Source organism: Cavia porcellus, unplaced genomic scaffold, assembly GCF_034190915.1.
Source record: "Cavia porcellus strain 051 isolate PalLab524CR breed Dunkin Hartley unplaced genomic scaffold, mCavPor4.1 scaffold_1, whole genome shotgun sequence".
NCBI classification, from domain to species: Eukaryota; Metazoa; Chordata; class Mammalia; order Rodentia; family Caviidae; genus Cavia; species Cavia porcellus.
The window spans coordinates 92,114,896-92,129,409 of record NW_026947484.1 but is presented as its reverse complement, the minus strand read 5'-3'; the positions used below and the strand labels follow the sequence as shown (position 1 = coordinate 92,129,409).

Genomic DNA, 14,514 nt, shown 5'->3' with positions numbered 1-14,514 from the left:
AAAAAATATGTAGTCTCTGACTTTCCTCAGAAAAAAATTGAAGTTTACACAGTTTCATGAGTGAACCTGCATTTCTGTTCATATATCATAAACATACATACACAAGGAATTTAAAGATTTATACATGATATTTACAATGGCAACTTCCCAGCAGGTCACATACTGATAAAACAAGCATATACACATGCACACACATACATTTAACTACATAATGGTTAAGTTTGGATCAGTCATCCTCATTTACTTAGTTAATAACATAGAACAATGTGGAACCACAAAGAAAAAGAAAATATAATTAATTCAGCTAGGATATAAAATATTAGAAAAAGTGTCAAACATTTAACCTCAATTGACTTTTTTAATATGAAACACTACACTCCAAGAGCAGCAAGACAAACACTCTTCAAATGCCATGAAACAGTCACTGGGAAAGAGCACATGCTAAACTAGAACCCAAAAGGATCTAAATAGGATAAAGCATCTTATATAACAAAAAAATCAGTACTAGAACAATGTCAGAAAAAAAACCTCAATATTTGAAATTAAAGAACCTGCATCTGACAAAGATTATCTATTTGCTCAAATTTCAGTCAAATCTTGAAGCCTCTCCTACATCCATCTGTGCATTTTCTTTGTAAGTTCCAGTTTTAATGAAGAACCCTAGTAAGTCAGTTTAGCAAGAACCTCTATTCCCCTAATATCCGACAACCCTCAAGATATGACTGGTTTCACATTCTCAACCACAAGTCAAGTGATGTCTAACCACACTGCTCATCCTGTTAGGTCAGTGTAGTCAATGTCCTCCTTTTCCCTGAGGTTTTCTCTCAGCATTTTTTCATCCATTGATCCCTACACTGATCATTGGCCATGAGTTCTCACCTGCCCAAACCACACGAAGAGTTAAATCCAATCTCTCTTGCATTGCAAAATCCTAAGTACTGTACCTATTGTTATGGTCCTAAATTAATCTTCCTAACTGTATATTAGCAAGTATCATTAAATAATTTTTTCTTTAATACTTCTAAATATGTCTTGAAGGAGAATCCAAAAGTTAAAAAAAAAATCTTTTTGAACTTATAAAACATGAAAACATAACATTTCAAAGATTATGAGTTGCAGCTGAAGCAGTTTTAGATGGATACCTATAGTGTTACACATATTCGAAAAGATCTACAATGATGTAAGGTTTACTAAAGAAGATAGCAAACTAAGATAATTCAAGTTGTAGACTCTTTCTCACATGCACTAGTCATCTAGATGTGTGCTTTTATGAAGTATCTATGACAATTTTTGGCTCATTTTTCTATAGAATAGTTGTCCTTATTTATTTGTAGAAATTCTTCATATATTCTGGGTACTAATCCCTTGCTGGAGATAGACACTGCAAATATTTTTGTCTCATTCTGAAAGTTGCCTTTTCATTCATTTAACAGTATCTTTCAATGAACAAAATTTCTTAGTCTTAAGATAGTGAACTTTAATGAAGAGGTCAGAAAGAATGATAAAATAGGGCAGGGGTACACTTCAGAGGTAGAATGCTTGTCTACCATATTTGAGGACCTGTGTTCAATTCCCAGCACCAATCAATCATTTCAGTGAAAATTATGCCACAGGTTTCTGGTTTCAGCAAATCTGTAAACCATGGTTAAATTTATTGAGACTTAAAATGCTACAGCTAGGTAAATCTGTAGGAGAAGAAGAATTTGAGTTTAGACCTGTTGTATCTGAGTGAGACATCACAGGGAGATACGTGGACATCTGGATGACACTACACTGAAGTATAAGGGGTTTATGTTAGAAAAGCAGGTTGTGGAAGTCAACTAGCAAGAGATGATAATTTAAGTTATGGGAACAGACATGACTATCACAGAAGAATACAAAAATTAAGTACACAGAAACGTTTTTTAAATCCAAAAACCTGTAACAGTATTCAGGAGGAAGAGCTGACAAAGGAGCCTATAAAGAAAGCCAGAGAGGCAAAAGAAGACCAGAAAAGAAAGGTGTTAGACAGCTGAAATAGAACACATTTTTGGCCAGGCATGGTGGGGCACTCTTGTAATCACAGAACTCAGGAGGCTGAGGCAAAAGGACTGCTGCACATTCAAGATCAGCCAGGGTTATTACAAGGTGCATTCAAGGCCAGCCTGAACTGTGATGTGAAACCTTTCTCAAAAAAAAAAAAAAAAAAAAAACAAAAACGAAAAAAACCATTTAAAACAGAACATAACAAACTTTGTTGAACAGTGGTAAGACATGGAGCAAGATATGAAGTATCCATTGTCTTTATTAAATAGCTTAACTAGATTTCTATGTTCTTGATTTAATCATCCTTAACAAATTAGTCTATTGATTACTATGGGCAAAATTTAAATAGTACCCCTCCAAACTCTTACGTTTATGTCCTCATCCTAAATGTGATGATACTTGTATATGGGACCTCTGAAAAGTTATTAACATTAGATACTGTTTATCCTCCATGCTATAGGGAATAGCTTTTTAAGACTAAACAGCATTCTCTCTGGTATGTGATGACACAGAAAAACTCATCTCCAAACTATGAGGTGGGTCATTTACAAGAAAGCTAATCAGTTAGAACCTTGATCTTGACTTCTAGCTTCCACAGCTATAAGAATTAAGCCACCAGTCAGTGGCATTTTGTTAAAGCAGTCTGGGATCACAAATGCATTATGATTCACAGCTCTTACTTTTTATTCCCCATGCATATTCTTGAATTGTCTACTTTTTTATAATGTAGTTTATACATATTAGAGCACTATAGTTTCATTTACCTAAAAAAAAATCACTACATCAGAGCATGCCTGTGTAATGAACAATCTATTTATTGGAATGTATTTAGTTACACATGTTCTTTGTTGCTTCTACAATAAGAATCTGGGTAATGTTACACAATGATAATGAAACATTTGAGTAAATATTTTATAAGCAATTTTAAATCTGTATAAAACTTTGTAATACACATAAGTAGGGAAGTATGGGGCTGGGGATTTAGCTCAGCAGCATAAGCGCCTGCCTTGCAAGCAGGCAGTCGTGAGTTGGATCCCCTGTAACGATAAAAAGGAAAAAGACAAAAAAAAAAAAAATTAAAATAAATAGGGAAGTAGAGGTTGGAGGGAATTTTAAAAAATGCTGAGAAATCAAAAGAGGAGAGGTACTATACTGACAATACCATGAGTTGACAGGGATATTGAGCAACTACACTCTCATGAATTCTTGGTAGGAATGAAAACAAGTTTGCTAATTTGGAAAACATTTTTCTGTCTAGATAAATATAGATAGGTACAGATATAGGTATAGGTACATGTACAGATATAGATATAGCATATGCTGTAGCAATGCAACTCCTGGGCATCTACTTTTTAACGAATCAAAACATTATGCTGACACAAAACCTGTGATAGCTGCAAAAAGAACTGACAATTGCACAAAACCAGAAAAGATCCAAATGTTCTTCAGTAGCAAGATAAACTGTGAAATATCCACACAATGGAAATCATTTAAAAATATGAAAGAAGAAACTGAATGGCTCCGACTGAATGAACCTTAAAGGCATTGTGCTGAGTGAAAACAGCCAGCCCTTGAAAAGTTACAGTCTGTGTGATTCCATGATTATGACATTCTGAAAAGGCCAAAGCCTCAAAGAGGGAGAACAAACTAATGGTTTCTAAGTACAGGGGTGATGGCAGGAGTGTAATACAAAAGAGCAGAACAAGGAAAATTTTTAAAGATTTTTTGTTATTCAAATGTACGCACATATTATCACTTAAAAACTGCACACCATAGGGTGGGGATACAGCTCAGCAGCTTGAGCTGCTGCCTGGCCAAGCAGAAGGCCATGAGTTAATCCCTGTACCACAACAAAAACAAGTTGCACACTAAAAAGTCGGTATGCTGAATAGAAATTTTGGAAAACAAAAATTTCTACTCTCATCAGTAAAGAAACTTTAATGAATAAAAGATTGATACTTCATAAGTCTTGTTTCATCATATTTTTGATATTAGTTCTATTTTTGACATATTTCCTTAATGATGTTAAATAGTAAATTGGTGTCCATGTATATGAGTAGATTTGTCTGATGTTCTCATTTCATTCACCAAGCAGAATGCCTGACACACAGCAGTGGTTCAAACACATTTATTAACTGAGTCAATGGGTCACAAAATAACCAAACCTTTCCCCAGAAACTTGTACTACATAATTTAAAGTATATTCAATGCTTTAAAATTCTTTATGGAAAAAATTCATTACCTCATATAAGGTTAAAACAGAGCTGAAAAATAACTTTTACAAATGGCTACCACAGTAATGAATTTGAATGGACAGAGGAAAATCTCCACAGCTTATTAATGTCAGATTTTACTCAAAGAACTATTTGTAACGTATAAACACTACTCGATGAACCCGTAAGGATTCTAAGAATTTCTTAACCTTCTTTGAAAGATCTATGTTGATTTTTATTTAGTTCTGTTTCATTAATGAATCAAACAAAATCCTAAAGCCATCATTATAGCTAATCTCTGCCTAAAATTTTTTTATTAGGTATAAAGCTAGCACATGAACTTTCATTTTAATTCACTTCACCCAAAATTAACTTCATCTTTTGGAAACAGAAGGTCATTAAAGATTACCAAAGAAAATTTTGATGTATGCCACAACATGGATAATAAACCATGCAAATATTATACTAAATGAAAGAACCTAATCATAAAGAACTATACATGATTCCATTGTGCAAGATGCTCAGAAAAGACAAATCTATAGGCACATAAAGTAGGTTAGTAAATAGTTACTTAAGTTTGGGAAGAGTGGATGGGAGGGAGCAATGTACCAGCTAAATTATATACATGTTTTTTAGAGAAAGGATTAAAATGCTCTAAAATCAACTATAATGATAACATGGTACACAACTCTTTAAATATATTAAAAGTCATTGAATTACCCTTTTATATGTGAATTATATGGCTCTTGAATTGTATTTACTAAAGATATTTAAAATTCCTAGAAAATGTTTCTGAGATAAATTTATATTGAAAAACTATTTTGATATAAGAGAACTCATTATTAGCATCAAATACTTAGCACTAACAGAACAGACTATATTTTAATGGATAAATACAATATATATTTAAATATGGTATGCCTTTCCACATAAGTTTATCATTATGTAGAAAAGGATGTTATAAAAGATATACCATATATAAAACAAGTTTCTCATTTACAACTAAAATAATTCAGTAGCATTTAATTATAATATGTCAACGCTACATTCTAGCAATCTAAAACTCATGCAGGTTTTCAAAAAAAATACATGGTCCAATTGTCAAAAATTAACTCTAAATGAAAAAGTACTTAAATAACAAAAGAGTCTAATTATATTGATATAACACTTCTTTGTCTCAAAAAACAATTCTCTCTTTGCCAAGCTGAATATAATAGTCCGTGAATTATAAGATCAAGCAAGCAAACTGTATGTTTTCTAAAATATGAGTATCCTTCATCAAGTTTTATACTTAGGGCAGCTAAAAGACCTATGTGGAGGGATCAGCATTAAGCCCAAAGGACAGGCAGTGCACAGCAAGAAAGAAAGAAATTCCCTCGTGTCTTTTGCAGGTCACTACCAAGGACCATGTTAGCAGATCCACACCAGACCCTTAACAGGCAGTTCTGCTGCTACCAGTAATTAGCTTGGACAGCTCTGGCTCCAAGAGTAGCAGCAAGGCTACACCATAATGAGCTCAGCTGGGATTAGCAGGACAGGGCAGGGAACCAAGAGAGCTCAGGCATTCTGCATTGCGGATGTATCTGGGAGATCAAACAAGGATGGCTGGCTAGGTTATCCCCTCTCCACCTCATTCCAAAAATGAAGCGCGGCAGTGTCTAAAACACGGGCTAATGAAGAGCGACACCTCCAACAGATGAGAGCCACATTAATTAACACAAATCTCTAGATCATTTTATACTGTTTCTATTAAAGCTAGAAAATGTGCAAGTTGTTATTGCATACGTGTGTGTGTGTGTAGAGAGAGAGAGAGAATAGAGAGAAGAGAGACAGAAAGAGAGAAGACACTTGTCTTTTTGATTGGTATTATTTTTACTGCCAAAACAGATTATTTCATTTTTAAAGTTTTGTAAGGTATTTCACTAGTAGTCTTTAAGCCACAAAAATTGCTGCCAAATGTTTACATACGTCCTTATTGTTTAAAAAAAAACTCACTTTTGAATCATTAGCTCCTGGTTCTCCCTTTTGAAATAAGCCAGTTCATTCCATACAGCATCGGAATCTTCTTGTTGAAGTTGTTGGGGTTCTGCTCTCTGTAATTTTCTGGTATCAGTCCTATTTTTAAAATGGACTTGTTTTATTCTGAATTTGTACATTCTTTCAAATTTGAAAATACCTATGTAAAAATTTTGTCCAATTTTTAATTCAGGCTCACTACTTACTATAGATGAACTCCCTAAAACCTAAATATATAGAAATTAAAATTGGGGGCCAGGGATTTAACTCAGTGGCATAAGTGCCTGCCTGGCAAGCACTAAGTTGTGAGTTTGATCCCTGGTAGCCCCATCCCCTCCAAATTGAAATTCTCTACCATAATTTTCTAAAGCTAAACTGTCACTAAAGAAAACAAACTTTTAAGCAGATAAATGAAATTCTTAGGTTTCTCTCATTCAACCTGGAACCACCATAATAAAACATAGATTATAGAATTATAACATTCCCCAAAAAAGACTAGAAACAATCAACTGTCACACAGTCTGAATAAAGTATAGAGGCTCTAACCTAGAGCCCACTATTACTAGTGAATTATGTTAGAAAGTACATTACTTTTGCAGTGAGTACTGTAGTTAGGAGAGTACAGCCTATGGCTGAGTTGTTTTATCACTGCTTTTCTGACATACAGTATGAAGTACTTTCTGTTCATCAAAGGAAAAAAGATTATGTGACAATTGTTTGTACCTCCAAGTGATGGTAATGCCCTTTACATTTTCATTTTCCATATATACAACATACTCCTCATTTTTATTTTTTTAAAAGTGCTATACTGGCCCACTTAGAAACAGTATTTCTCTACAGAACAGACCAATGTGTATAATCAACACTGCCCTAAAGGATCCATCCTGAAAGATGAGAGTATAGTAGATTTTCTGTACTTATTCAGTCCTTTGCCCTTTGTTGATACTGTTAACAAGGGAGCCACTTAAAACTAACCAAGATCTGAACACCTGTTCAGAGCAATTGAACTGAGACCGCAGTTCATTCAGATAAGCTGGAAAACAAACTGATGGATAGTAAAGATCTTCAAATCACATACTAGGTTGAAATAGTTTTAAGATAACTATATATGTGAATTTCACTTTCTTGTTTTTTCAGTTAAAATGCAAACACCTTTTCAGTCATAAACATCTTAAACCTCAGTACTATATTTATTTAAAAGCAGTTTTTCAACTATATGAGTATCAGCTAATTTTGCTTTAAGGTATGTACTTTTAGTAAGCTATTCCATTGAAAGCAAATATGTGTACAATAATTCACACTCATCTACTGCTAATGACATCTGCAAATCAGTAAGATCTATAGTCAAGGCTAGCACATTTTGCTGGGGTTTTTTTTTTTTTTGTGGTGTTCATCACTTAAAAATTCATAGTAAAATTTGAATATCAAATAATTTCTTTAAAACTAAACAAAAGTCATTAAAACATCTATATAGTGTTCCTCCATTCCATTTAATATTTAGGGAAATGTCTTTATGAGCTATGTAACTCACATGCCACTGCCTTCTTCCCACTGTTTTAATTGCTCTTTTACTGCTCTGTAGTTGGTCTGTAACATCTGTAGCCTCTCTTTGCGTTTTTCATGGGCATCTCTTAGCTCATCATTTTCTTGGCTCTACAGAACACAAAAAATTAAGTATACAACTTTGAAGGAAGTACAGTGTTGATACAACATTTCAAATAAAGAGTTACCCATCTAAATAAGAAATTTGAAAAAAAAAAATAGTATGCAAAGATGAATGAATGCATTTGTGACAGTTTGCAATCAATAGAAAGGAAAGAATTCATCAAGTCATAGAACAGGCTTGCTTGATAAATTAAGCCCACTTACTGCATTTTTAAAAGCTGCTCGCAGGATTTCAAACTTTTACTATTTTAGCTTCATTTCTTTCCCTGCTGTTAATTTCTACACATAGAAATATTCATAAGCCTATTTAATGATATTTAATATTTTTCCTTTTCAACAACATAAGGATTTGTCATACATAAAGGATCATTTTGTAAAAATGTAAGGCTGTTAACCATAGTAGAACTAATTCTTTAGGACATGCATTCATAAAGCAAAACAACTACGTAGAAGGAATAAAGTAAACCTAGATATGTGTGAAAAGTAACCAAACTTCATCTTTAGATATTCTATTACAAAGAACTGATACAGGCTTACTATTATATTCTTTTTTAGTACTATATTCATAAAGGAATCACATAATACAGTGTCCAAATATGGCTTCTTATTTCAACATTTAGTTTGAAAGTTTTTCTCAATTACTTCTAAGTATATAGCATGAGGTAGATTTTCATTAGCAAATTTGTTCATTTAATAAACAAACTTACAAAGGCCAAATTCATGGTCTACAAGCGATTTAGTTATGAACTGTTTCTCTAAGTAAAATTGTAATTTCTAGAGTTTTTCTACAATAACAATTTCTATTTAAAAAAATACTTTATTCACACTTCTATGACTGAACTTATAGGCTGATTTTCAGTGAGAAACACATACTTTGTAAGCAAATAAGCTCTGACTCATTAGTGTTAGTCGTATAACTTAAGAACACTTTCAAATTGCTTCAATCTATTTGTCTGTCAAATATGGAAAAGAAAACAATGTTTAAAAGGGGGAAAGGGCCTGGCACTGTATGGCCTATAGAAGCATAAAACAAAATTTAGCTGTTTCACTCTCTGCCTCCTTGGTATTAACAGTGATGCCTACAACTTTAAGAAATTACTATCGTCTTGACTATTTACCTCTAATGTGGCTAGTAAAATAATACTCTCTACATAGCATGTATTTTACTATATTTCTATCTGCCTCACCAGTATGGGTATTTTGTCATTCTACTTTGAATATATTTGTAATTAAATTCTCAAGAAGTTACTAGGATATATTTAAGTCCCATTTTGCTAAAAAATTGTTTATATGTTATATTGGAACCCAGATATTTGATGAAAAAATACAAGAAAGGCATAACCAGACAGAGGCATTCAAAGTAAATGTCACCTCTAAAGAATTTTACAAGATATGCAGTCACAGCTGCAGCAAAGTTGCTAAAAACTAACATGGTTAAAAATATGAAGTAGAAGTAAAAATTTAAAAATGCAAGTTGAACTTTGCTCATCTTAACTGAAAAACCATGTAAGAATAAATAGGAAGTGTTCTTAAAAAGCCCAAACATTGGCACTCAGTTGTTAACTTTTATTTTGAGAAAGCTGTTTAAAATCAGTATTTCAGTTTCTCCATCTTCAGACTAGAATGTATTTATATATCTCTCCCCTAAAAGTATGAAGAATGATTTGAACTTAAATTTCAATTTTTCATATTGTTTGGTGAACAATCTAAACATTACTTCACTTCTTTGAACTTTTATAAAGGCTCTAATTTTAAGTATGTGAAATAAATGAATAATTTAGAAAACTAGAAAACTAAGACTATTTATATCTTGTTCTAGGTGCCAAAGATACTGCAGTTATCTTACAGGATTCCTTAAGAATTAAAAGATTTATTAAGACTCTCATGCCTTCAGAATGCTGATATCAAAGTATAATTAATATAGGAAATTAGTCCAAGAGTTTAGTCCTACTTCAGAAATACACATTAAAATGTACAAAATATATATATGGCAGACTTCAAAAATCCACATTTTAATATGGTAAGATCAGATGTCAGCTGAAGTCAACTTTTAAAAATTGGTTATTTCAAAAGAAATATTTTAAAAGAATAACCAAAATATATTTTTATAATCTCACAAATACAAGCTACTGTGGTTAAGATCATGATTCTAACAAATCTCAATTGACATAAAGTAGCCAATACTAAATAGTATTTGCTTTCAGAAATATTATTATTGAAGGGGCTGGGTATTTAGCTCAGCGGCATAAGCGCCTGCCTTGCAAGCAGGCAGTCCTGAGTTCAATCCCTGGTACCGGTAAAAAGGAAAAAAGACCAAAAAAAAAAAAAAAAAAAAAAAAAAAGAAATATTATTATTGAAGACCTTATTATAAAATCAAATATAATGAAAGATAAATGTATTTTATAACACTATTACTACACTTTCTAAAACACACATACAAAAATATTCCATTGGTTATCACTGAATGACATTTATTCATTAGATAAATGAAATATTTACTGATTACCTTTTATGGATTTTAATTAAAAGAGTTAACTAGAGGCTCTGATGTATAGTAAACAAGTCTGAATTATTAAAACATTAGAAAATTGGCTGGGATTTTAGCTCAGCAGCATAAGTGCCTGCCTTGCAAGCAGGCAGCTGTGAGTTCGATCCCCAGTACCGATAAAAAGTAAAAGACGCCCACCCAAAATTAGAAAATAGAAAATTATATCAACTGTCTTTCCTCAAAGATATCTGAAATTTCAATTTCTGAGTTCATAAGAACAGAAATGATTCTTCATCTAATACTCTGGTTGGGTCAGAAGCACCTTCAGAGTAAAGCAGTGAGTGACTCACTTTTTAGGGAAAAAAATCAATGTAATCGAGAAGTGAAAAAAAAAAATTTAGAAAAATGTTAAAAAGTTTACGTATAATATTAAAGTACTGAAAAAAACACAAATTAATTGTACTTAACACAAAGATTAATGTTATTCAATGGCACTGAAAATGTCAACAGAATCAAGTTACAGAGATGCATAGCATTAATGATTTCAAAAATTGAAAGAATTTCATAAAGTTCTCTGATGTACAGGTTTCCTCTAAATTATTTCTTTTATAAATGCACCTCATTTATGAAATCAAGATTATGGGTGCAATTTTTTTCTAAAAATGGATTCCATTTTTTATACTATTTATTTATTATGTCTTTGATCACCCATTCTAAAATACAATAACTAGCTACAAAAGCAGAGCAAGATAATATGTTAATATTTATATAAAATTCATCACTAGCATTAGAATAATTTAATACATATAACTCACTGCTGCCATAATGGAACAGTGATGGCAAAACTATGGCATCATGCCTCAGCAGGCTGTTTGAATGACTAAAGCTCTCAATGGTTAGTCATCACTCACAGAACATCCTCCCCAAATTTTCTTAAATTTTATTTGAAAGAGAAAAAATTTCAAAACAAGGTAATAGGAGACTAGCAACAGTCAATACATTGGCTATTATTATCTTCAGAGTAGTTACTCAGAGTATAAGATGTAGGAATGATAAACTATAAAACAATGTTTACACAAACCTTTTCAAAGAACTGAGAAAAATTAGCAGCATAACTTAAACTATCATATATATATATATATATTTTTTCCCTTTCTTCTTTAGTCAGTTCCCCTACCCCGGTTTCCCTTCCTTTTTGAACAATTTCTTCCCATTTGACAATATTATACATTTTGTATTTTATTTACTCTTTCAGATTCTCACACTAGGGAGACCACTATGTTCACACTCATGAGTCTGATTTATTTCACTTATGAGTATGGTCTCAAGTTGCACCTACTTATCTATAAAAGTCCAAAACATTCATTCCTAATAAAAACTCTACGGAAAATTGGAACAGGTGATCTTTACCATAATCTTATAAAATATATCTATGACAAACCAACAGTTAATATTAGATTAAATGGTTGAAAACTGAAAACTTTCACTCTAAAATCAGAAACAAGATTGGGATGTCCACTATCACCATTTTTATTCAGTAGATTCTGGAAACATTAGCCAAAGCAATTAGACAAGAGAAAAAAAATAAAAGGGATAAATAAAGGAAAGGAGGAAGTTAAATTATCACTGTTTGCAGATGACATGATACTCTATATAGAAGACCCCCAAAACTCCACCAAAACACCTGTAGACTTAACGAAATTCAGCAGTGTAGCTAGATACAAAGTCAACACTCAAAAATCAACAACATTGCCATATACAAGGAACAAAGGCACAGTGAGAGAAATCAGGGAAACAACACCCTTTACAATAGCATCCAAAAAAATGAAACAGAATCAATCTAACAAAAGAAGCAAAAGATCTATATACTGAAAATTACATTATTCTGAAAAAGGATCAAAGAGGCTATCAGAAGATGGAAAGATGTCTCTTGCTCATACACAGGAAGAACCAACATAATGAAAATGGCCATACTTCTAAATTGTTATACAGATTTAATGCAATCCCAATCAAAACACCATTAGCATGCCTCACAGAACTGGAGAAATCATTCCTAAAATTCATTTGGAACCAGAAGAAATCTAGAATACCAAAAACATTCTAGGCAACAAAGGCAAGTCAGGGTACATTTTAATCTGTGACTTGAATGTACATTACAAAGCTACTATAATAAAATCAGCTTGGTATTGGCAAAAAGAAAGAAGAAAGAAAGAAAGAAAGAAAGAAAGAAAGAAAGAAAGAAAGAAAGAAAGAAAGGAAAGAGAAAAGACAGACCAGACTGGAGGATCAGTGAAACAGAATACAGATACAGATAAAAGTCCATCCCAATTTTAGTTTACCTGAGTAATCAAATTTTCATCCTACAAATACCTATTGTGCCATGGAATGTTTCTTTTCTTTTCAGTGTTTCCTATGATACGTTTCATGGAACAACAACCTCTTGCAAAATATTGATAGGTATAACATAACCAAATAAATTACAAAAGATATATCTATGCTTTCTTTGGTTTTTTTGTTTTTGTTTTTGTTTTTGTTTTGTTTTGTTTTTTGGTACTGGGGATCGAACTCATGACCTCACGCTTGCCAAGTAGGTGCTTATGCCACTGAGCTAAATCCCCAGTCTGCTTTCTTTGCAGATTTACAATGCAGTCATATGTTAATGGCTCACCAAAAAAAAGAACATTTTTAATCCATTGTGTATAATAATCATTTCACCATGGAATGTTTTTGTCTACCATGCTCTTACTAGATTTGGGTACAGCAGTGTTCTATAGAAAGCAAAGATGATGACCAAAATTCAACATGTATTAGTGAGTAATGGTCTATAAAAAGAATAGCAAGGTTAATAATTTTTTTTAAAAAATCCAAAGATAGATACAGATTTAACTGTGCACCCTGCCCTTCCTTCCCAGAAAAGAAGTATGTTAGAGTCCTAAACCCTGCTACCTCAGAAGGTTATCTCCTACAGAGATTTTTATGGAGGCAATCAAGTTAAATGGGGTAATAGTTGGGCCCTAATCGAGTATGATGAATATCCTTACAAAAATCAAAAATTTAGACATGTGAAAGAGCTATGCATAGAGGAAGACAATACAAAGACTAAGAGAATGCCATCTATAAGGCAGGGAATACCTTAGAAGAAGTTAAAAGAGCATGCAATTGATTCCTGATTCCCCCTCACAAGACTCAGAAGAAACGAACTCTGTTGACGGCTTTTAGACTCTTCAAATCTTCATAAATTTGAGACAATAAATTTCTATTCTAAGTCATCCACTATATGGTACTCCTTTACAACAGCCCTAGGAAACTAACATAGACAGATTATCATCATGCTAAATGTGGGTTCTACCTGTGAAACATATCCTCAGTTTCAGACATATTATTATCCATCTCATTCTTACACACATTTGAGTAATACTAGTAATATTAATATTATTATTGCATAATAACGGGGACTGTAGAACTAGGTCTTGTATTTCCACTAAATATGTTACCTTTACCAAAATTAAACTATAAATTAAGCACTATGAGCTCACTCTTCTTGGAATTACTTTAAAATACAGGTTTTTGTTTTCTTACTTCTTTTCCTAAGTGCCCTTGACTGTAGTCCCTGTTTTTTTCCCTAAAATAAGGAATCTAACAGATGACAAAACACAAATTTTTCTTCATTTTGTAAATCTGTAGATGACATAAATTGAAATTTACCATGATCACCAATTGACTTAAAATTTGAGTATAGAAAAAATTTTAATCAGTGAAAAATAATTTTACTTTAAAAATAAAATTAGGGCTTCTATAAAGATTGTGGTCAAGAAAAATGAATGAGCAAATAAATGAATGCAATCCTGAACCTCTTTTTGAAAAGAAATTTAAGAATAGATCTAAAATGTCTTTGAATTGTTTTTTTTTCCTGAGAAAAATAATGGACCATTAAGGACGTGCAGATCTCTGGAAACAAAATGACAAAGAACTTCTATTACTAAATTGTATATGTGATAGTTAACTTTATGGGTTAATTGACAGCCCAGATTTGCATAAACATTATTTTTGTTTCTGGATGAGATTATATTTTAATCAGTGGACTGAGTGCTATGGTTTAGATATGG

General features: G+C 32.3%; 1 protein-coding gene across 13 annotated transcripts in view; it reads right to left on the bottom strand.

Annotated features, from left to right (window-relative positions):
- Cntln (centlein) overlaps window positions 1–14,514 on the bottom strand; it is a 448,833-nt gene that overhangs the window by 124,778 nt on the left and 309,541 nt on the right. For 12 of the 13 annotated variants that reach the window (XR_010048348.1, XR_010048365.1, XM_063251634.1 and 9 more), the window contains 2 exons: window positions 7,786–7,907; window positions 6,234–6,353 (listed from right to left, as the gene is read on the bottom strand). The exons of the other annotated variant lie outside the window; for it this stretch is intronic. Coding sequence is in view for 10 of the 12 variants with exons in the window: in XM_063251634.1 (XP_063107704.1) it covers window positions 6,234–6,353; window positions 7,786–7,907 (242 nt within the window). In the remaining 2 variants the exon portion in view is untranslated. The remainder of the gene's footprint in view (window positions 1–6,233; window positions 6,354–7,785; window positions 7,908–14,514) is intronic. 13 annotated transcript variants of the gene reach the window in all.